This window comes from Anneissia japonica, unplaced genomic scaffold, assembly GCF_011630105.1.
Source record: "Anneissia japonica isolate Jap-2015-1 unplaced genomic scaffold, ASM1163010v1 scaffold287924_len111829_cov95, whole genome shotgun sequence".
Classification (NCBI taxonomy): domain Eukaryota; kingdom Metazoa; phylum Echinodermata; class Crinoidea; order Comatulida; family Comatulidae; genus Anneissia; species Anneissia japonica.
In genome coordinates, this window is record NW_022734379.1 from 3450 (window position 1) to 27667 (window position 24218).

The window sequence follows — 24218 nt, forward strand, 5'->3', positions numbered from 1 at the left end:
CTACGCAAATTCAACACATTATTTAATAATACGTACAGTACCTGTTGTTTTGCTGTGCTGCTCAAATTTAATTATTACCAATAAAGTTGATGCGATTTTTATATTGTTTTTGCGTGCATTTCTTTAGGTCTGATTATGTTTTTCCAAGCACATATTCTTCGTTGGGCAATGCCACTTGCTGGTCGGTAGTCTAATTGTAAACAGAATAGGTCGCGCCCTCAAAAACTCTGTCTGCCCGCCAATTGGTCCATTTTCTGGGGTGTTTTGCAGTAGACATAGACGTCATCTATTGATTGGTGCCAGCAGTCTAAACATATAGTCATTAAGATCAATCCATTGTGCCCCTGTCGTGGCGTTGCGTTCTCTATAAAATCGCGTCGGCCAACAACTATCAGGTACATTAACTGCCCGGCTTAAGATGCTGAGAATAATGGGAATCAAGGAGTTGATTGGTTTTAGATGCAAAGTGCTTACTATGAATCATATTGTCCTACTTTCAGGGTCATTGATTGAAGGTGCTAGCCTTTTTTGTGTAAGTTTTACTGTCATGAATCATAATATATGGTAGGGGGAACTATTCTTATGCAGTATGTAAGGCCAACATTTTTACTATGATTATCATTATTGTCAATTTATCTCCATAGTATAAAGCTGTTGAGGAACAGAGAGCATTAGAAGAGAGAAGGCGCTATCCCTTAGAACAGAGATTAAAAGAAAATATTATTGGACAAGAGGGCGCTATCACTACAGTTGCTGCAAGTACGTACCTGCTTATTGAAAAAAATATTAATATCTCACAATTAAAGGGAGCAGCTCAGCTCAGACGGCTAAACTGGTGGTAGCCACTTTGTGCTGAACCATTGAAATCATTCCAAATCTTTGATCCCTGGTTCAATTCCTTTCAGTGCTCTCCTTGTGTTTCAGTTGGAAAGAATCAGGGAATTTCCTGGTAATGTCCAGTTCACCACACAAATGACCACTGGAAACAATTCTTTTAATTTCTGGGAATTATCCTTTCACAAATAATAATTCCTATCCTACAGTATGTCTTCATGTGATCATTTCTCATTAAAGGTTCATCATAATTATTTTACTACCATGATTGTCGTCATCACCACCACTGTTATCATCATCATTGTTGTCATCTTCATTGTTATCATTCTTGTCATTATCTTCACTGTTATCACCATTGTTGCCATCATCTTCACTGTTATCATCATCATTGTTGTCATCATCTTCACTGTTATCATCATCATTGTTGCCATCATCTTCACTGTTACCATCATCATTGTTGCCATCATCTTCACTGTTATCATCATCATTGTTGTCATCATCCTCACTGTTATCCTCATCATTGTTGTCATCATCTTCACTGTTATCATCATCATTGTTGCCATCATCTTCACATTTACCATCATCATTGTTGCCATCATCTTCACTGTTATCATCATCATTGTTGTCATCATCCTCACTGTTATCCTCATCATTGTTGTCATCATCTTCACTGTTATCATCATTGTTGTCATCTTCACTGTTATCATCATTATTGTTGTCATCATCTTCACTGTTATCATCATCATTGTTGTCATCATCTTCACTGTTATCATCATCATTGTTGTCATCATCTTCACTGTTATCATCATTGTTGTCATCTTCACTGTTATCATCATTATTGTTATCATCATCTTCACTGTTATCATCATCATTGTTGTCATCACCACCACCATCACTACAACAAGTCATTGTCTACAACGTTTTCCTTATTACAGTCATCATCACATCATCATCATCGTCATCATCACCATCATCGTTATCATCATCACCATCATTAAAATCATCTTCAGTCAATTCACATAAGTTGATGTGTATATTTCTCATCAGCAATCAGGAGAAAGGAGAATGGATGGATGGATGATGACCATCCTCTGGTCTTCCTCTTTCTAGGATCTTCAGGAATTGGTAAGTAGCCTGATTAATTTCATAATATTGTCAATTATGGCCATGTTTTCTCATGTTTTGGTCTGAGACTTGAACTGAGGCGCCCTCTCGCTTGTTCCTTATACTGTGGCGTGCCCATAGAGATATAATAAGAATACTAGAGCGCTAACCGCAATGTATTCGATGTTCGAAATACTCAGAACTGTGTGTGTGTACCATCCAAGATGGCTGCCATAGATTTAGCCAATCAAATTTCGCTAAGCACCATCGTTTGCAATTGCGCCCTCAATTTACTCAGAAAGTTTAGTACAGATAGTTACCCGTATGTTTGAAACTCGAGCGTTGCGGTGTTTGGGTGTAATGTACACGATTTTAATTTTCATTCCTTGGTACTTTATTTTTGAATAAGATGCTCCACTTGACCTCGTTTTGTCTACAATAGTTCAATAATTTGTTATTACCATTACTCATTATCATTAATGAAATAATAGTCAGTCAGAGGGCTTATTAATATGTAATAATATGTATACTAAGCCTGAAGGTGGCGCTTTACTACGACAGCCATCTTGGATGGTACACATACATAACTCTGCATTACTGCGCCATCTTGTCAGCACTCTAGTTGTTTAATAGCTCTATGGGCGGGCCGCACAACAAGGCACTGGAGGCATGCGTGGGAAGGCTTTCAAACTTTTCATCTAACTTTTCGTCATGTCGAACGATCTTAGGAAATGGCTGGGTTTGAAGGACACAACAAGTTCAGGAGGGAAAACAGTGCAAGGTAAAAATGAAGCAAGCAACAGATAATATACGGACAAGTAAAAACATTTGCGGACAACCAAAGTTTCCATCTAGGTTGTCCGCCGGACAACTTTAAGTTTTTCCTTATTATTTCGAACACTGCTACAGTAGGTTCAGCTAGACCTGAATTCTCATGATCAAATTCAGTTAAAATGTCTTGACCAATAATATTGGTTAATAATAAACCAATAATAATAATTTATTCTAATAAAGAATCCAAATTTCCTATACTATTTGTAAGATAGCAAAATCTTAGTCAGTTTAATATGAAATAATAATAATAGCCTTTTCTTTGGTAGCGTTTTACTTAATATTAATAGTGATTTTCATTTATACATGTGCATTACTCTAGTAAGTACAAACTCTTGTCTCAAAGAAAACAATATGATATTATTAAAACTTCTAGAGGTCAAAATCTAATAACTGATGCAAAAAAAAGATATGATAATTTATATTTTTGTCCAACATTCATTAAGATGATCAATAGATGGGAATTTTGTTTTTGACAACAAGCAATTGGTTTTGCTAGAGTCTACCACATATGTTTTTTTTTTTTTTTTTTTTTTTTTTTTTTTTAAATCAGTTTTTTTTTTATCAAATCAGGGTCGTCTTACTGATGGCAAAGGTACTACAATTGAATGTAAAGATGCTATATTTGTGATGACCTCAAATTTAGCAAGTGATGAAATTGCTAATCATGGCCTACAGCTGAGGATGGAAGCTGAAGAGATCAGTAGACAACGACATAAAGCTAACCTAGGTTTGTGCGCTACTACTACTTCAGGCATTACGCCTATTCTATTTTAGTATGACGTTCCTGATAACAACTTTGCTCAGTCAGCTAAACTGGTAGTAGTCACCGAGTAGTGATAGAGCCATGGAGGTCTCTTTGTCCCCGGCTCAATCCCTATCACTGCTCTCCTTGTATTTCATCTGGAGGGCTGAAATGCAAGCTACGAGAGGACACCGTCTTTCAGATGAAACGTTTAAGCTGTTAGTCCCATGGGCATATAAGGCCCATGTGCACATTTAAAAACACAGTACACCCTTTGAAAAAGAGGTCAGAGTGTACTGCCACAATGACCACCAGAACGACCCCAGTAGAAATAAGTCTTCTTCAGACTCTTGTGAGTTATCCTTGGTGTTTGTACCGAATAAATCCATCCATTCCAAATAAGAGTGCGCACAAGTCAGGTTATAATGTTGCGTCGCTTACTGTACCATGTAACAGTAGAGGTTGCTTGAAATTCCCATAAGAATTTTGAGATTCTGGCCAAATCATCTTATTAGCCTTATTAAACTTTGCTCCCTATCAAACCCTCATACAAAGTGTAGCATTATTGATTCTGTCCTGTGATACCATGTTTCTTGCTGTTTTGAGATAACAAATAAACATAATATTATAAAAGTATGATTACCTGTTATCTTATTCTTTTTATGTCTTTAATAGGAAATAATCTTAATAATAATAATAATAATAATAATAATAATAATAATAATAATAATAATAATGATAATAATGATAATAATAATGTACGTTTTTATATTGCGCTCTACACAACTAAGTCACAGAGCACTTTTCCACATTATTACCCCAGTCATTGGAACAATGCCTATGGGGGAAATTCCATAGTTTGTGACATGAAATATATCAGTGCATTTTGCACTCAATTTGCTCAGCTACCCACTTATATACTCCTGGGTAGAGGGAGACAACCTGGATAAAGTGCCTTGGTCAAATACAGAAGCGATTTGCACAGTGAACGCTCTGAACCCCTTACCTGAAGGTTGAGAGTGCGAGCCACAAACATCGCTTCTACTGCTTCTATTATATTTGTCTTTTTATGTCATAATAAAAAATGATTTTGTTTTATTTTTTGCATTAATATTATTAACTTCAGAAAACACAACTGTTGAAGAGGAAATCACAGTTTCTAGAAGGTTTAAGGAGTTGGTAGTGCAACCAATACTAAAAAGACATTTCAAACTAGATGAGTTTCTCGGTAGAATCAATGAGATGGTGTATTTCTTGCCATTCTCTCGGTCTGAGCTCATTAAACTGGTTAAGAAAGAACTGGACTTCTGGGTAAAAAGGGTATGATATACTTTATCATTAGGCTCAAGGCTTAAGTTATATTTTCACTGTATGTGATGTGTATGTACAGTACATCAAAGAAAATTATAACATTTAAATTAATTTCCCCCCCCCCACCCAAACAAGGCCTGCAAGCCCCTTCTAGGTAGTGACCTTAGAAGACAATGATAATAATAATAATATTCAAGCATTTATATAGCGCTCTTTACTGAAGTCTCACAGCACAATATGCCATGAATTACTTGCACCTTGTACTGAAACATAGTGTTAACCACTTCACAGCCTATAAACAAGTTCACTCATGTAACTAATTTCTCCTCTTAGTCCTACCCTAAGATTTTTTTGTCCAACACAAAGGATTTTTTATTGCTTTATATTGGACGCTGGTATTTAGATGAGTGGAATATTTTTCACACTGCCCCCTGTCTCTTATACACATCTAGATGTGTATAAGAGACAGGCCTTACTCTATTTAGTACAAACTCTTGTCTCAAAGAAAACAATATGACATTATTAAAACTTTGTTATCTGAGGTCAAAATCTAATAACTGATGCAAAAATTATTAAAAAATAATTTTGTTTTATTTTTTGCATTAATATTATTGACTTCAGAAAACACAACTGTTGAAGAGGAAATCACTGTTTCTAGAAGGTTTAAGGAGTTGGTAGTGCAACCAATACTAAAAAGACATTTCAAACGAGATGAGTTTCTCGGTAGAATCAATGAGATGGTCTACTTCTTGCCATTCTCTCGGTCTGAGCTCATTAAACTGGTTAAGAAAGAACTGGACTTCTGGGCAAAAAGGGTATGATACTTTATCATTAGGCTCAAGGCTCAAGTTATAGTTTCACTGTATGTGATGTGTGTGTACAGTACATCAAAGAAAACAGTATGCTATCCTAGATTAAAAAGATAATCACCACATTCATCATTGTTTTCAATTTTGCCCCTTCTAGGTAATGACCTTAGAAGACAGTGATAATAATAATATTAATAATATTCAAGCATTTATATAGCGCTCTTTACCGGAGTCTCACAGCACAATATGCCATGAATTACTTGCACCTTGTACTGAAACATAGTGTTAACCACTTCACAGCCTATAAACAAGTTCACTCATGTAACTAATTTCTCCTCTTAGTCCTACCCTAAGATTTTTTTGTCCAACACAAAGGATTTTTTATTGCTTTATATTGGACGCTGGTATTTAGATGAGTGGAATATTTTTCACACTGACACGTTATTAAATGGGATAACATAATCATTATCATCCCTGTCGTATAATTGTGTCATAGCATTTCTCCATAACAGCCTTTCTTGGTTCATCTCACTTTATATTATTTGTCATTTTTCAGGCTGAACAGAAACACAACATAGAGCTGACGTGGGATAGACATGTACTGGATGTACTGGCAGATGGTTACAATGTACATTATGGGGCAAGATCAATCAAGCATGAAGTAAGTTCATAGGTGAAATGTCAAAGGTTATTCATAATGTTAGCTAATATGGAGCTTTTGATTGACAACGTAGAACATTAACATAGTACGGAAACGTAGAACGGAAAAATCATCCGTGACTGGTTGTGTTCTACATTCTACTTTTGATTATTTTATTTTTTACGCTGCATATGCAGATATGTCGAGAAGACAGACGCATCAATGTTTAATACAGTACAGTCCTCTTTCTGGTATGAACATACCTTGTATGTAGCTGACAAACTGATTTCAGGAGAGAATGTAACATAAACGTCATACATGCGCAGTTAAGTTACCATGAAGTTGTTACATTCTACATCGCTCCAAATCGAAAGCACCCTGTACATTTTGCAGCAGTGACAAATCAAAATGAATAAATTACTTGAATTAATCTTCTTGGGCTCATATGCATGGAGTATCGAACTATTGTTCTGATCCTTCTGCTGCATTGCTTCCCTAGAATTTTCCCTCTGTGTTATTGTCAAGATGTCCAACAAATGCAGGTCTAAATTTCTGAATATTTTAATATTTTATTTATATTATGATACTGTATTTGATTTTTGTTTCAAAATTTTAGACTTTTTATTTTATCATACAGAAGCTTGCACTATATTATTTTGATGTTCATTAGATGTTTTCATAACAAAAAGCTCATGAAACTGAACTATTCTCCTCAGGTAGAACGAAGGGTGGTAAACCAGTTGGCGGCCGCGCAAGAACAGCAGCTTATCAAGAAAGGTTGTCATCTTAACATTACAGTTGATAATCCAAACGATGAACTTAGCAAGGAGACAACAAAGCAGCAACCGAAAGAACCTGCAATCCGACTCCAAATTACGGAGAAAGGGAAAAAACAAACACTAGATTTACCCCATGTCCCAATTGCAGAAAGAATACATGATGCATTTTTCTAAAACTTCCAAAATAATTTTACACTCTATTAAGATGATGTATATACAGATGTGTATAAGAGACAGGATAACAACTTTGCTCAGTCAGCTAAACTGGTAGTAGTCACCGAGTAGTGATAGAGCCATGGAGGTCTCTTTGTCCCCGGCTCAATCCCTATCACTGCTCTCCTTGTATTTCATCTGGAGGGCTGAAATGCAAGCTACGAGAGGACACCGTCTTTCAGATGAAACGTTTAAGCTGTTAGTCCCATGGGCATATAAGGCCCATGTGCACATTTAAAAACACAGTACACCCTTTGAAAAAGAGGTCAGAGTGTACTGCCACAAAGACCACCAGAAGGACCCCAGTAGAAATAAGTCTTCTTCAGACTCTTGTGAGTTGTCCTTGGTGTTTGTACCGAATAAATCCATCCATTCCAAATAAGAGTGCGCACAGTCAGGTTATAATGTTGTGTCTCTTACTGTACCATGTAACAGTAAAGGTTGCTTGAAATTCCCATAAGAATTTTGAGATTCTGGCCCAATCATCTTATTAGCCTTATTAAACTTGCTCCCTGTCAAACTCTCATACAAAGTGTAGCATTATTGATTCTGTCCTGTGGTACCATGTTACTTGCTGTTTTGAGATAACAAATAAACAGTATACATAATATTATATAAGTATGATTACCTGTTATCTTATTCTTTTTATGTCTTTAATAGGAAATAATCTTTAATAATAATAATAATAATAATAATAATAATAATAATGGTAATAATAATGTACGTTTTTATATTGCGCTCTACACAACTAAGTCACAGAGCACTTTTCCACATTATTACCCCAGTCATTGGAATGATGCCTATGGGGGAAATTCCATAGTTTGTGACATGAAATATATCAGTGCATTTTGCACTCAATTTGCTCAGCTACCCACTTATATACTCCTGGGTAGAGGGAGACAACCTGGATAAAGTGCCTTGGTCAAATACAGAAGCGATTTGCACAGTGAACGCTCTGAACCCCTTACCTGAAGGTTGAGAGTGCGAGCCACAAACATCGCTTCTACTGCTTCTATTATATTTGTCTTTTTATGTCATAATAAAAAATGATTTTGTTTTATTTTTTGCATTAATATTATTAACTTCAGAAAACACAACTGTTGAAGAGGAAATCACAGTTTCTAGAAGGTTTAAGGAGTTGGTAGTGCAACCAATACTAAAAAGACATTTCAAACTAGATGAGTTTCTCGGTAGAATCAATGAGATGGTGTATTTCTTGCCATTCTCTCGGTCTGAGCTCATTAAACTGGTTAAGAAAGAACTGGACTTCTGGGTAAAAAGGGTATGATAAGTTAATTCTATTAAACAATGTATGCACAAATAACTTTGGAAGGCAATTACTCAAAATCATGTTTATCTTGACTCTAAGAGTGCTGTAATTTCACTTTCCAATAACTTATGCTTGAAATGTCCAATTTCAATGAATGACCCCTCATTTTAAAGATCACATACTCAGGTATCTGAAAATACTAATAACTTGAATTTCAATTTTTGCTACAACTTAGCCATTTTCCCACAACGTGCCTCAAATGACTGATTCCAATAGAACTGTATAATTTTATTCAGAATTATCATTAAGCATATTACAGTAATATCAAGAACAATAGTATCAACAACTGCTTAATAATATCAATCAATAACAAAGTACCATACATACCGTACTCGGTAATTTTTCAAAATTAGACCAATTTTAAAATATTTTAAATGACGAGGAAGAGGTAAATCTTGATCCTGTAGAACTGACAGTAATGTAAGTAGCTTCAAATAATGTAGACCATTATATTCCACTATGTTTATCTGATTAATAATAATAACTGTTGCCTTATAGCGCATATTGTAGAAACCATGCGCTTACATTACCCCCAGTCACTGGATCAAGTACATAATAAGTACATAACAAATAATGTTGCAGCTGTAATCAGCACAGGTTCTGTTTGAAACTACCAGGTACCCTCTTGTACTCCTTGGTGGAGATAGACAGCTGTAGATAAAGTGTCTTGCCCAAGGACACATGTGACCTGCACAGCAAGAGTTGAAACTCCCCCCCCCCCCCGAGTCCGAGCCAACCATTCCTACTGATTAGACATTTAACACAGAGTTTAAAGTATAGGTACTTTCCAGTTTGTCAATGTTATTACAACAATAATAATATCAGCGATAGTTGAGGAAATCAATATTTTGATTGTTTTCATTAAGTTTTTCATCATTAATTGTAGTGGACTACAAATCGTTACTTAATCTGGGCTTTGTTCACATGAACTATATAAAAGCTCTTATTAATTCAAAAAGCACCCCTCAATTTTCATCTATTTCCTTATAAGCACTCCCTCAATTTCCACCTTGTTTTCATAAGCGCCCTGTATGAATAAACACTTCTGAAAAAGTGCAAAATGTTTTTTAAGCGCCCAGGCACTTATTCGTGCGAGTATGTTACTCTAAATTTTCAAAGCACTTAAATTTTGTATTTTTTGTAACAAACATCATTCATTCAATAAACAACAAAGTATAGCATCTCTCAGCAAGACTTTTTTATACTTTGTTTAAACAATTTGGAATATAAAAACCTCACCTGGATTATTCAAACTATCAAGATTTAATTCAAGAGAAATTTGATAACTGCATTTTTAACTTTATATGGGATTCTTGGAAAATATTAAAGTAATTGAGGCAGTGGGATAAAAACTACAAACTAAAACCATGTTTTGATAAGGAAATAGACACTTTCATTAAGGAAAGAAAAAAGCTCTTGAACACTGAAGGTGGTTTAATAGCAATAAAAGTAATTATGAGATTTAATTCAAGAGAAATTTGATAACTGGATTGTTAACAAATCTGATAGTGCTGACTCTATATGGGATCCTGGAAAATATTAAAGTAATTGAGGCAGTGGGATAAAAACTACAAACAAACTAAAACCATGTTTTGATAAAGAAATTGACACTTTCATTAAGGAAAGAAAAAAAGCCTCTTGAACACCGAAGGTGGTTTAATAGGAATAAAAATAATTATGGTAGTATTAATAATAACTATACAGGTAATAATGATTAGGCCTAAAAAAAAAAATATATATATGTTGGCGTAACCTAACAGACCCTAAAAATACCCTTGACTCTAGACATTTTTTTCAGAGAAAAGAAATCCAATGCATAAATGAATTGAACAAATAAATGCTGTACTAAGGATTCAAGCAAATGACAACATGTTCAGCTTTTTTCCTTAATTTTTCTTTTAGAATATAATTAGATATCCTGTAGGGGAAAAATGCAAGAAAAGATATTACCTACCTACCTCATTTTTGGGCCTGTTACGCCAACATAATTTTTATTAAGGCCTTATGATACTAACAACAAATGTATTGACAATATTAACAATAATAATGGTATCATTATTAATAACAGCAATACAGTAGAAATTGGAAAGTGAAAAGCAATACATTTCTAAATTCTGTTTTTGTATCTTTCCCTAGGCTATGGGAAAAAGTACCACCTGTAATTCAAAATTCTTCATCAATCTCATCTTTTAAATCTGCTCTAACTAAGTACTATATTTCATTATATTAGTTGAACTTTATTGTATTTTGTTTGTTATTTTTAGTTTAGTGATTTTTTATTTTTGTTTATGTATAATTTAAAAACTTGATTGGTGTACAGTTCATTTTTGTATAAGGTGGAGTGAGTGCAGTATCTGTTTGGGCTTGTGCCTATTCTCACTCCAGGCTTAAATTGTACTTGATGATTGCCAAATAAATATTATTATTATTATTAACCCCTCCTTTGGGACACCCCTATTAAGGGGACACTCTTTCAGGCACTCAATGAGGGAAAGTATATCTTAAACACTACAGCCACGTCCTGTTCAAGGACACCCCTATTATGGGGACACTGGTCTCAAAGATGTCCCCTTTACAGGGGTTCTACTGTAATAGCCAGCATCATAATACTATTAATAATCCGTGTAATTATGGTGCCATCCTTTTGGAGTGATACAAAGAAACCCATAAACGTGTCCAAATGTCCATTGATATTCCAAACCAAGGTGGTACATCTTGTATAGATTTTTTGAAGGTTTTAAAGGGCCAAAATTGTAAACATCTGAAGAGTAGTCTTCATTGTATTAAAAAGCCAGACACAAATGAAATTATTTTGGATGATAGTTTAATAAATTTTACAGCTAAGGCATACTGGGGAAATGTTGGTAAAGCTAATATGGATCTTACTGACAATAATGCATACTTAACTGCTGTGTTAATGAAATTAGATAAAAGCTTTCTAATGACTTTCTGTGTACAAATGATATAGATGGTATATATTAAAATATTATTTTTATTGATTATCACAATGTTGAAACTGCATTTTCCTTTTAAAAAAATACTAAAGCCCTGTGTAATAAGGGTAAATCTATAAGACAAACCTTCCGCCCAATTACTGAGCCTAGGAAATGTGTTTGACCACTGGATTACCAAACATGATTGGAATACTGTCTTAAATTCTAATAGTACTGAACATAAGGTAAATTATTTTATTGTGCTTTTATAATATATTCAAAGACAATTAACAATGGATTGCCTCAGACATTAAGGCACTCATTCAACAAAGGCAGAAAGAATTCCATGTAATCAACATAATACTGTAAATGGCTTGTAACTCGTAATAAAATTATGTACAAGATATCAGCATCGAAGAAACACCACTATTAAGATAGAGTACAATATTTAAAAGCTCAGTATCCCACCAGCTGGCATAAAGGGGTCCAGTTAATTCTCAATTAGGTTAAAAAAAAAAAAATTCTGTAAAGGACACCATCGATAAAAACGACAAATCGATCGCTAAAGCCATCAACCTTCGGTGTACCTAAGTAGGCCCCACTTTTTTTTCTGCTTTAATGCCATATAATGAACCTGCTTCGGTTGAAATATGGGAAGTGTACTCTAAACTTTAGTAAGATTAAAAGCAGTAAGTCAGCTAGCCCAGATAGAAATTCCCACCAAACTTGTTGCAATAATGTCAATACCTGAAAATACATACTGGATTGTTCAAATTGTTTCTTAGCAGAGAAACTGAAGATATTTTTTTTCAAATTCTGTAAAGGGTACATAAAAAGGCTTGGAAATCTCGCAATTAAAAAATTAATTCCAGGCAACCTTAGATTTTGTAATGTACTATTTATTTATTATTTTTTTTAGCTAGGTTTTTTGTTTGTTTGTTTGGACAAACTTTGTAAAGGGTATATAAAAAGGCCCTCTAATAAAAAAAAACAGGCATTTTTAGAACGTATTTCTAACAGTGTTTTTGTTTTGTGGCCCATTTCTAATAACCGTTAAAAAATGCGTTTTTCTGCTCAGCAGAAACAAGCCCTGAATGAAACAACTTTACTTGAACTACAGCATGAGCTTACAAATTCTTCTTGTTCCTTTGTTTTTGGCGTTCATTAAATATCTTTGTTTTGATAACTTTAATTTTATCCTTCTCTGCAAGGCCTTCAAGAATGGGTGTTTTCTTCAAGAAAGCCTGCACAGCCTTTTTGCCTATAAAAAATGAAAACAAACATACATGATTTAAAAGCATCACCAAATATATTTTTAGAGATAAAGAGTGAAGATTATTTTCAATTTTTTTGTGGTTTTACACCATCTTTGACAGTTCAAATACTGAATAACAGTTTTATAAATACTGTATATGAAGGTTATTATCATTTTCCTAGTCTTCCAGATCATCTTTTTAGACAGGTTCAGTGGACTTGGTTTTAGAAGGAATGCAGCTGATGTCTAAGCATGATGTTTTGGGCTACCGATTACTCAGTATAATTCTCAGTATAATTTAAAAAAAAAAATAAAATTGCAAGTGATTCTGGAAGGAATTAAAATCTCAACATCAAGGTAACTAGCTTGATCAATTTTCAATTGATTCAGTAAAAATAGGCCAAAATATCACTCCTAAGATATTTTCCCACTGCTACTTGGGGATCAGATTCAATATAGTTTCAAAGTGCAAGCTCAGGCTAGTGCTTTGCATGGTCTCAAGTCATAGGATTGATATCACCTCGAATAACACATCAGGTAGGGCAAAACATGTCAGGTTGGGCAAAACGTCACTCTTACTATATCATACGCAATACAATAAAAAAAAAATTACATCAATTATTTTGATGAAATGACTGGTTGACCCTAATGGAATCAATCTCTTGAAATTGTAGTTCAGCAGCAGTTTCAAAATAGGTATATATTGGCCAAGTAAAAAAGCCCTTTGTGTGGACTCAATCTTTAACGTTCCGGTGAATCAAATTTGACGTGGTTGTCACGAGAGGGCGGAATTCTAAGCTATTGTCAGAGGCTATTATAATACTGTTGGCATGGCAATGCAAATGCTGTGCTGACAGCAGGAAATGATATTGTGAACTCGAGGGGTGTACTGATCTATGTGTAAGGGGGGTTAGGATTGATGGGTAACTGATAATTTGTATGACAATTGATAGTTAATTTGCGTAGGAACGTCAATGCGGTTTGCCGAGAATTTGAAATGTGGTTAGGGGCAGATCCGTTAAGAGACTCAATGAGAGAGGGTCGTGAGTGCGATAGCACAAGGAAAATATGAATTCAGTATTTGAGCGTTAGCTCCAGATTATAGAAACAGTTGATATTGAATTGGCGATAGCCCTAAAAACAGCGATAGCTGGAAATTATATGCTTTATTCTGTTAAGAAAGCAGAGTTAATATATTTTTGAAGAGCCAGTACCGACTGTAAGTTGCAATATATAATGTATAATTTAATAGGCTTATCATGTGCTAAATTAACGCATAATCCTGGAATGTCATATGCTGTGATTGATATGTATTTCAGGGCTCCTTTGATTGTTTAAATCTGAATTTCAAACTGAAGATAAACACTGTCCGTTTTGGATGGAGGGGCACTGATTTGTGGCTTTCATTGAGCAGACCTGGCCCAGAAAGCTGGAACTGAAATTCACAAGAGCGAGTTGAGACGATTAAGTCAACCGCAAGTAAAATATATGTATTCTATTGGAACATTGATATTTGGGAAACAGTGAACGTTCGAACATTGGGTAGGGGGATTGAATTGTAGTACTGGGTGTGTTGTTTTCACCAGTGAAATTGTAGATAAGGTATTTTTGGAGTGGGGCTGCTGTATGTGTTATTTGGGGGAATTTATGGGTAATTAACAGTTAATGTATTTTGATGTGGGATGGTTGTGATGTTTGGGGTTAATTTGGGATTGGTTGATTCAGGGTCGATTATAGCTAGGGTATTGAAACGTGGGGGTTGGTTTATGTTATTTGGGGGGTTATTTCTTACTTATAATAAATTATTTTGCAAAGTTACGTACGTTTGCCTTTTCACTTATTATTCAGACGTGATCCGCTTAAGGGGGGACTAATACAGGGCTTGTGACAGTGGTCTTTTCCAATGACTATACTACTGTGATTCTATAACACGCACATGGTCTAATGACTTGTATTCTCAGTGGCCGATCTAGGATTTAGCAATGGGGCATGAATAATGCGAGGTCTGAAGTGAGGGTGGGGAGTATTGGCACATATTTTTCAAAAGGTATGGGGAATTTAGTGGCTTCACACCTCAGCTGCACCATGGATGGGGCTTCGGTGGGAAAATTTGAGAAAATATTAGCCCTTAGAATGGCCGGAAATGACACTTTCATGAGCAAAATTCATAACAAGGGGGTGTGAATATCCACCCTATTCAACCCCCACCCCTGGATCTGCCATTGATTCTACTGCTCACAAGACAATCCTTACTTGGTAATGATCCCCTGGCACCACTGTTGCTTTTGTCTATTATGAATGAACGAAATTCTTGCACGACATAGAATGCATCAACTGCTTTCCATCTTGTAAATGATCTCTCTAAAAACAACACAGTTGAGTAATTTTAAAGCATATTCATAAGTGCATACCTGTAGGTATTTGAATGTGTTTGTATTACTGATGACTCATTGTGTAATTATGTCTTTTCCACACCATAAAAAAGGGTAACATCGATTCGTTTGTGGGAAGAGTTCTTAGAGGATTTTAGTGACTAGTGGATTCATGTTTACGCACACTTCATGCACCAACTAAAAAAATTACTGACCATTATCGTTTGATTCATGACTATGATATACATTGTGTGATATCAATCCATTCTGTATGTAATGTTTGGAATTATAGAGAAAGGAAATGGAATGGATCGCTGAAAGAATGGGTTGTCAACATCTACATGGTACTGCATGAAACTATATAATTATAGTAGTCGTCACACAATTAAGGTTGCATTTTTCATAAAGGCATTTAATAATTTGCATAAATCCCACAGGGTCAAATAGGCCGAAATGTCATCCAACTCAAAACTGCCCAAGTATGATTTAGATTCCTTTATGGTCTCTTCAAACAAATACCTTGTTTCTTAAAATCGGATCAGTGATTGCCGACTTACAGCAACTTGAAATTTGGCAGTTGCACCTTTTTTCACCAAAAAATTATCGTATTGTTGTTGGTCCGATTATGTAAAAATTTTAAATTTTGACCTTTCTGGCTATGAATTGCTCACATTCAAAATTTTTTTCTTTGGTGAACAAATGGAATGATGCAATTATTATGTATAATACTCTGTTCTTATGGTATACCTGACTCTGCTACTGGTGGACTGCTGAACTGGGCTGCAGACTTGTTTTGTTCATCAAGGTTTTGTATAATAGGTTCTTCTCCTAAAAATAATGACATTATCTATAAATAATAATGTACAGTATATTATTAAGCTTATGAATGGAATCTATATGGAGCATTTTAATTTAAAAAAAATTGATTATTTAAATGTTTTAGTTTATAGAAATTTTAGTAGTTATATGTTTGATCAGTTTTTCATATTATTTTATTACAAAGAATTTTCTATTACATCCAGATTCTGAAAAGTATGTGATAGTATGGCAGATCAAATAAATCCCTGTTTTTATGATATACCTGACTCTGCTACTAGTGGACTGATGACCTGGTCTGCTGATGTATCACCTAAAAATAATAACATATTATCTATAAATATATAATTTTATGAAGAAATCCTATGGCAAATAGAAAAAAATGATTAATGAATGTATTTTAGTGCACAGAAATGTTATTATCATGCCCCATATTTAGATTTTGAGAGCAATACTATTTGATTGCATTTAATTTCATATTGAAACTTTGTATTCTGAAAAATATATGCTTTTATATTCAGGGGCGAAATCGTACGCACACTTCAGGATATTAATGATAAAAATCTGGCGATGTCCCCCCCCCCCCCATGCTGTGGGGGTCAGTGGGCATGCCCTCCCCCAGAATTTTTTTTTAAATGGTGATCTCTGGTGCATTCTGGGCTACCTTTTACAGCAAATTTAGACATGTGCAATACTCAGATTTTCACTTTAAATGGTTTACACTACACAACTTTGAAGGGCATTGAACAAAAAACTTCAAATTTCAAATCTGAAAGCATGCATTTATTGGTAAAATTTTAACTTTCCCCTGGCCAGGCACGTACGCTCGTGCGTACATGGTAAATACACCCCTGATAGTATAATAATAATAATAAGTTGCATTCATATTGCACAGTGCCTCTATGCACTTTACATAAAAAAAAGGAAAACGATATAAATTATTAAACAGTTAAACAGTTAATTGTTGAAATAAATGATAGATCACATTATGCAATTCTGTTGTAATGGTATGATACCTGACTCTACTTCTGGTAGAGTGATGGGCTGGGCTATAGATGTATTTTGTTCAGCTTGGTTTAATATCATAGGTTGTTCACCCCCTAAAAAGAAATTATATAATATATAATTTAAAGTACAGATAATGCATCTTATGGAAAATTTTACTTAAAAAGATGATTATTGAAATTGAGTATATCTGTTGGGCAAAACCATTATATTAAATTTGGCAAAGTATTAAGATTATAGACATCCACCAGGCTTAGAACATCAGCATACCAAGAGTTGGAATATTTTTCATTTTCAGGTGATCATGATAGCAGTGATTATATATGTCACTATTTTGTGCGCTGTCTGAGATGTTGATACCATCTATGATAGAGCCAATAAGTAAGGTCAAAGCAGTCAATGCTAAAACTTTTGAGCCCTGTGGAACTCTACATACAGTAGAAAGAGGGTGCTGAGTGGTATTGCACTCTCAGATGGTGAGATGTTGATACCACCCATGTTAGAGCCATAAAAGCAGTTAAACGCTACTACTTTGTGCCCTGTGGGACTCGACAGAAAGCGAGTCCCCCAATTAATGAGAAAGTTCTGAGTGGTATTGCACTCTCAGATGGTGAGGTGTTAAGCATAATCTGTATGCTAAAGCATGTCTTTTGCTTTTGTAGTGTGTTTGCAAAAATAAGGTATGACATGTAACATTCATCCATCTGCCACAAGCTTATAATAATCTGCAGATAATATTGTGGTATGTTCTTCTTGAAATTAGGTTTTATATATCTGTATAGACAGATTTTCATTCCTGATAATGACATAATGTCGAAATTCTGAATTCCAAAACGATGGTGCACAGTTCAATACTTGGAGTATGTACTAACCAGGGTTAAGGGTCAAAATATACAAGATTTGTTTATGCAAAGCAACATTTAAGCCTATCTAGTGTTCACTTTAAGGATTAAGGGAAGACAAGTCTGGATTATTGCGCAAAGGATGTCAAAATAATAAAGTTAAGTGAATTTTCTTATTTTGGGTATATATATAGTTGTTGTCATACAAAATGGGGAAAAGCTAGGTGTCCGCTCGATAAATAGGGGTTATTTTACAATTTTGCATACTCAGGAAGTGTCCTCGTCTTGTAGGAGTGTCACAAAGGAGGATTTTTACTATATTAAATTAATATATAAAGGATAGGTATTGACGTTAACACATAAAAGTGCTACAATTTGGAAATTACGGAAAAACAGTAGAACCTCTATAACGTGGCTGAAAAGTTTCACTTAACATGGATATAATAAATGAGTTACAGGTACTCTACTGAAGCATCAGAAATAATAAAAAATTAGAAACTTTAATCATACAATAATACCAAAAGGTCCACTGATTAGTCTCACATAAGATAGTATAATACATTCTCCAAGTATTGAAATACACAATATCATGAATTGTTTCAATATTTCGACATTATGTCATCAGAATTCCGTCGAAATATTGAATCAATTCATTATGGTGTGTATTCCAATACTTGGAGTATGCATCATACTATCTTATACAACAATACATTGCTTGTGACCATGCTCCTTTAAGTAGTCTACTAAATATGAATCTGCAAATTATTTATATTATTATTATATAATAATAATAATAATAATAATAATAATAATAATAATAATAATAATAATAATTATTATTATTATTAGTATTATTATGTATCTAAAACCCTCCTTAAGGGGAAACGATAACAATGGAGAGGGTTAAAAACAGTTCCTTAAGGGGAACATACTGACGCTAATGGGAAAATTACATGACGTTAAGGGGAAAAATAAAAAAGCTTTTTCCCCTTAAGGCGGGACTTAAAGAAATAATAATAATTATAATAATGATGATTTGCCTAGACAACTTATCTCACAAATTAAACACTGTGTCCCTTTAAAAACCTGCATGACTGGATTTAAACAGTATACTGATTCATGCACTTGGACCATTTTTGAGGCACAATACCGTAAAACCTCGAATTGAAGCCCTGGGCTTCTTCTTTTTATTGCGAAATTTTGATGGGTTACTATTCGAGATGGGCTTCTTTTCGAGATGGGCTTCTTTTCAAGGCTACTTTTGCAAACTAAAAAGGGGGGCTTCTTTTCAAAATGAATGCTGTAAATTTTGGGAATTACTACTATAAACAAATAATGGCCGCTGTAATCAATCTCCAACAATGAAATACTTTAAAAATACAAGGAAAAATTCTGTATACGAAGTGCAGGCCTATTTTGATTGTATATTTTTAGTCTTTGAATGAAATGCGTGTAGGCCTAAATATGTATGTACGTACTGTACTATCTTGAAATGAAGCCCATGGGCTTCTTTTCGAGATGGGCTTGTTTTCGAAGCTATTTAAGTAACTCACCGTGAACACTACTTTCATCTTTTCGTTCATTACACTGTAAAAAAATCAGAAACAGTCTATTAAAGTGATTAGAGTAAATTGAGAGACGCACATAAAATTATATTAAAAAATACAATAGAAAATGATGATGTATTCTTCAGTGTCTAGTTTGTAGTAACATGCTCAAAGTAAATTTATGGATGCAGATCATTTTAGGAGAGGGGATGGAGTCAATTGAAATGTAAAACTAATGGCTATATAATATGCTAATTTAATATATTAAGTATTTAATTACCTCTCTTGTTACTACATCATTTACACCATTTCTTTGCTTTACACATTCTGAAAAGAGAGTAACAACAAATTGTTAGTGTTTCAGCATATATGTGTAAAAACAACTGATTTATTAATATTGTATATTTAGGTTTGAATTCCTATTAATGGTGTCTTGGCCATAAAATATCACTATAAAGTACTACTTAAATAATAATTAGTAGTTAGTAAACTATTAAATTATTCTATTAAAGTTAATTCAAGACATTGTAAATTGCATTTTTATTTTAGTTATACATTAGTAAAATCAAATCATACAGTACAACTCATATATGCTTCATTTATATACAAATGTTAAATCAAACACCTTAGAAATAGCAGTTTAGTCGCATTTATATATTATGATTGATCCCACAAAAAGGTATGGTATTTTTTAATTCAGGGAAAAAAAGAGAAATGTGTTCGATGGCCCTATGAATTGCCAAAGTATATAATTGTGTATAAGGCAACCCACATATAAGACAACCACTGAGCTTGAGAAGATTTCTGGACAGTTTTTTTATGTTGACATATAAGACGACTCTTTGAATCTCTGTTGGAATTTATAATTTTGATACTGCATCTAGCTGGTTAAAATGGATCCAAATGCATGTGAAATCTTCCAAATAATACCAGTGAGATTTTTAATTGAATCAAAAGTTTATTCTGTCATATTCAATACTGCATTAATTCATTGGCCTAACAGTTTAGCAGCATCAATGCTATAATTAATTTGTTTGTTACACATGATCTGCACGAAGACGAATATGACTGAAAAAATTTAAAATTTGTATGTCATGAAGACTCACTCCCCACCCCCACTCCTCTTTTTTTCATAATTTGCTATTTCTAGCTTTTTTTTATATATCTTTGTCTGTTCACTTTAGGTTTGACTGAGTTCAATTTATTTACTTAGTTTTGGCCATCCATGAAAACAACACAATATAAGAATGTCCCTGTAATCTTATGAACTTGGCAAACTAGTAAGACAAACAACAAAATGTTACAAAACTTAGAAATCATGTACATAAAAGTTAATGGTAAAGGAGAAGTTTATTGTATATAATTTGCAATCTAATTTAATAGTATGTTAATATAATTTTTTTTTATTCTCAAAAATAGTGATACATCAATTCATCTTTGAATTATCCTACTCCTATGCATCACATGGCCTCTAGCTAAATGTGGATGGATAGATGCTCATATGTTAATGCAAATTTAGCTGCTGTGTTGCGCGCAACATTCACTATTTAAAAACAGTATGCTAAATCAGTAAAATCTGTAAAATTTGTAAACCTCTCCTTTAAAAATAAAATAGATCTAGTTATTTGTCGCCGTATTATTTTTGTCGCCATAAGATAGCATTTTTTTGCATGAAGTGTCGCCTACGTATAGCAATGATACATATAATAATAATAATTTATAATAATAATAATAATAATAATAACAACAATAATCATAATTACAATCAACAACACTTGTTGACATTAGTTGACGTTAACTAGTAAAACTTGCCTTTATTTTTGAGCATTTTGGAACTTGTCTTCTGCTGCTAAAGATATAAAAGTAACCCAAAAATATTCATACAAGATATATAAACATGAGAATATGCATCAATGAAGTACTAGATACAGAAAAAAATACAGGAAAAAAATAGAGAAAAGTACTAGTAAATTTAAATTGATATTTTAAATGGTGATGCATTCTTTAGTTTTCACCATGCTCTAACACTTTTTAAGACTGTAGACCATTAAAAAAAAAAAAATAAACAAAGCATCTAAAAATATGCTAATTTAGTATCATGTAATCTACAATTAAATATAACCTCAATTTTAATATCTCACTTACCTCATGTATCATTACACCCTTTATACTTTCTGAAAAGAGGAGACCAACAATTTTTAAGCATTTCAGTACATGTACAAAAACACATAATTATAACATTACTTAATAATCAGCCACAAATAGCGGCAAGTTATTTTCCAGTATTAATAGAATGACATATGTGAAGCTGTGGCCTTTTGATATTTAATGTTTAGGCTTGACAATGACAATTCTTAAAAACACTACATAAAACTGCATAATATATGTCCCTGCAATTAAAATTACCTAGTAAAGCAAACAAAAATAATGTAAAATGAATACATGAAATAGATGTATTTTAATGAAAAAAAAAAAAATTTGACTCTTACTATATATATCGAATATATTGATCGTCGTCTACGTTTGCACTTTCTATCTCACTATTAGCTACATAACTCTCAGTGTCTATAACAATAATTAAACGAAACATATTAATGTTATGGACATTAATGTCTAATCCAATAATGTCTCTTAATGCCATCAAGACTTGAAAAAATGGTAATTTTAATTATTTGTAGTAACTTAAGGCCATTTTTGAATTAATCAGTTACGTAGTAGTTTCTTGTATCAAAATCAGAATGTATTTTCTGAGTTTTTGTATACCGTACTCTGCACACCTTTTTTAATATATACACATTTTTTTTTTGCTTTCTAAAGTTTGTAAAATTCAAATACAGTACTATATCATCGACATCTGCCAGGAGTGACTGGTTTAAACTGATAAAACTTCAGTAGTTATACTGTTTTACATCCTAATACAAATTTGAAAACTATGTTAGTAATAAGAAATATTCGATTCCAAGATAAAATTACATTTGCTAATATCTATAACTTATATTTCAATGGAGCTCAACTAGTTTTGTACCAACCTTCAGGCAGTAGTGAATCTATATCCTCTTGGTGGCAGCTAAGTTTTGACCTTTGCAACCACTTCCTTACCTTATCATCTAAATATCAAATGAAAATAAGATTAATCTTGCCATGTTATGACCAATGAAAAAACAATTGTTAATTTTGATTAATAATTAATTAATTTGAAATCTTGAAAAGTAAATGATGAAATCTTGTTATTTTTTATATATCCTTTATTTAATTTTTTTGTTTGTGTTATTATTAAAGTCTTTACACTCACCACTGAGAAGTCTATTTTGTGTAGGCGGATGGTGGTTACTTTTGGAGGTTTTTTCTCTAAATTCTAAATAACAAAAAGACATTATTACCCTTAAATAATGCAAAGGTTTGTCATGTTATTCAAATATAAGCAGATAGAACTCTGGATGCATCACCTAAACATATTTCATATTTTGATAATAGTAAATAGCTTAAAAATAATGCAAAGTTTTATCATATTCAAATATAAGTAAATTTGGGTAGGCCTATAGGTACATCACATAATTATCATTACCTATTGAATTCAAAACAAACATTATTAATGCATATTGAGAATGACTGAACCAAACCAAAAATTTGATTATACTGGATGCTCAATGTTAGCATGTCAATGAATTTACATCATGCCTATTAGGACACCATTTATGTGATACTCAACTATTTTCACTGGGATAATGCTACAAACTATTAGAAAAACTGTTGATGTGCAAACATTGTACCATATTATATAAAACTTTTAAACATTTAAAAACAGATATAAAATTAGGATAGGTCTATACTGTAGAGTATTTAGTGTTAAATTTTAGCATTAAACATTGTAATTTTATAATAAATTGGTGTTTTTTTAATTGTTGATGAAATCATGTGCTATTGCTTAAGCAAGCTCAAGCAACACTAAGAAAAGTCGTCATCATAAATCTATTATTTTTACTTATCTATTTAATTTCCTAAACTGTAAATTTATATAAATTTACAATCGAGTTTTTCCTTAATCTTTAAACAGGTCCTATGTACAAAGTCCTTATAAAAATAATAAAAAAGCATACAGTTAATTAACATCCCATAATAAAATTAAAAGATCTTAATGGGATTTTTTTTTCTTTTTATATTAATGTTTTATTAATGTTTTATTTTGACTTTCTGCATTTATATTTCTTTGGTTTTGTTTTGAATTGTTCTTTTTTATACAAAGTCAAGAAATTCAGTTTTACTGTGAAATGAGGACCTGAATAATGCTAAATTATTATAATTAACAATCAATGGTTATATCTTACTCTTTCGGGCTAAGGACAGCAGCTGAAACCCTCTACTTGATGGATCCATGTTTAGATTCTAGAAAATAAAAGATGAGCTACAACAAATGAAAATTTATAGTAAATACAGTACATAGTTAATTAATGGTTGAAACAATGTACTCTCTCAAATGAAGCTGCAAATTACTATTGTAACTTTTAGGTACACAATAGTAAAGTTCAATTGCACGGACCTAAGCCTACAGGCTAATTATTAGCCAAGTAGTAGTAGTAGTAATGGAGCAGTAGTGGTAGTAGTAGTTGTAGTAGCTGGTTGTAGTAGTGGTAGTGGTAGCAGTAGTAGTAATGTAGCCTAGCCTGTAACTATAAGTCAGTGTCAGGCCAGGGGTTGCGCCAGCACGGACCCGGGGGAAAGGACTCTGTCGGGAAAAGATGGCCTAAGGAAAAAAAAACCATAACACAATTAATTAATTCGCTGGGCCGCAAAAAATTAGGCCAGGCCCAGCCCCTAGCTTCGAACTAGGCCTAGCCTAGAATAGGCTGGGATC

The 24218-nt window shown here is 33.3% G+C and overlaps 2 protein-coding genes across 3 annotated transcripts in view; one reads left to right on the forward strand and one right to left on the reverse strand.

Moving 5' to 3' along the window:
* LOC117116395 (caseinolytic peptidase B protein homolog) overlaps positions 1-7275 on the forward strand; it is a gene marked incomplete at its 5' end in the record, with an annotated part of 10404 nt that extends 3129 nt beyond the window's left edge. The window contains 6 exons of the mRNA XM_033260427.1: positions 645-759; positions 1882-1959; positions 3323-3499; positions 5447-5640; positions 6191-6295; positions 6991-7275. Of these exons, the coding sequence (XP_033116318.1) occupies positions 645-759; positions 1882-1959; positions 3323-3499; positions 5447-5640; positions 6191-6295; positions 6991-7227 (906 nt within the window). The remainder of the gene's footprint in view (positions 1-644; positions 760-1881; positions 1960-3322; positions 3500-5446; positions 5641-6190; positions 6296-6990) is intronic.
* An 8730-nt stretch (positions 7276-16005) lies between these two features.
* LOC117116396 lies at positions 16006-23741 on the reverse strand. Of its 2 annotated transcripts, none has more exons than XM_033260429.1 (10): positions 23692-23741; positions 22659-22721; positions 22396-22473; positions 21860-21931; positions 21512-21540; positions 21179-21212; positions 19647-19693; positions 19373-19406; positions 16989-17072; positions 16006-16285 (listed from the first exon to the last, which is right to left on the reverse strand). In XM_033260429.1, the coding sequence occupies exons 1-10, from the start codon at positions 23738-23740 to the stop codon at positions 16227-16229; spliced, it is 549 nt and encodes a 182-aa protein (XP_033116320.1). In that variant the 5' UTR covers position 23741; the 3' UTR covers positions 16006-16226. The 2 variants fall into 2 exon arrangements, with proteins under 2 accessions (XP_033116320.1, XP_033116319.1); XM_033260428.1 differs by having other exon boundaries at positions 21179-21215.
* Positions 23742-24218: the final 477 nt, after the last annotated feature.

Excerpts from the sequence above, each read along its gene's own strand:
- LOC117116396 (XM_033260428.1), bottom strand. The coding sequence starts at position 23,740 with ATGGATCCATCAAGTAGAGGGTTTCAGCTGCTGTCCTTAGCCCGAAAG. Across the intron at positions 22,722-23,691 it reads GCTGTCCTTAGCCCGAAAGA|AATTTAGAGAAAAAACCTCC; the intron begins GTAAGATATAAC and ends TTTGTTATTTAG. Across the intron at positions 19,407-19,646 it reads ATGATGTAGTAACAAGAGAG|TGTAATGAACGAAAAGATGA; the intron begins GTAATTAAATAC and ends ATTTTTTTACAG.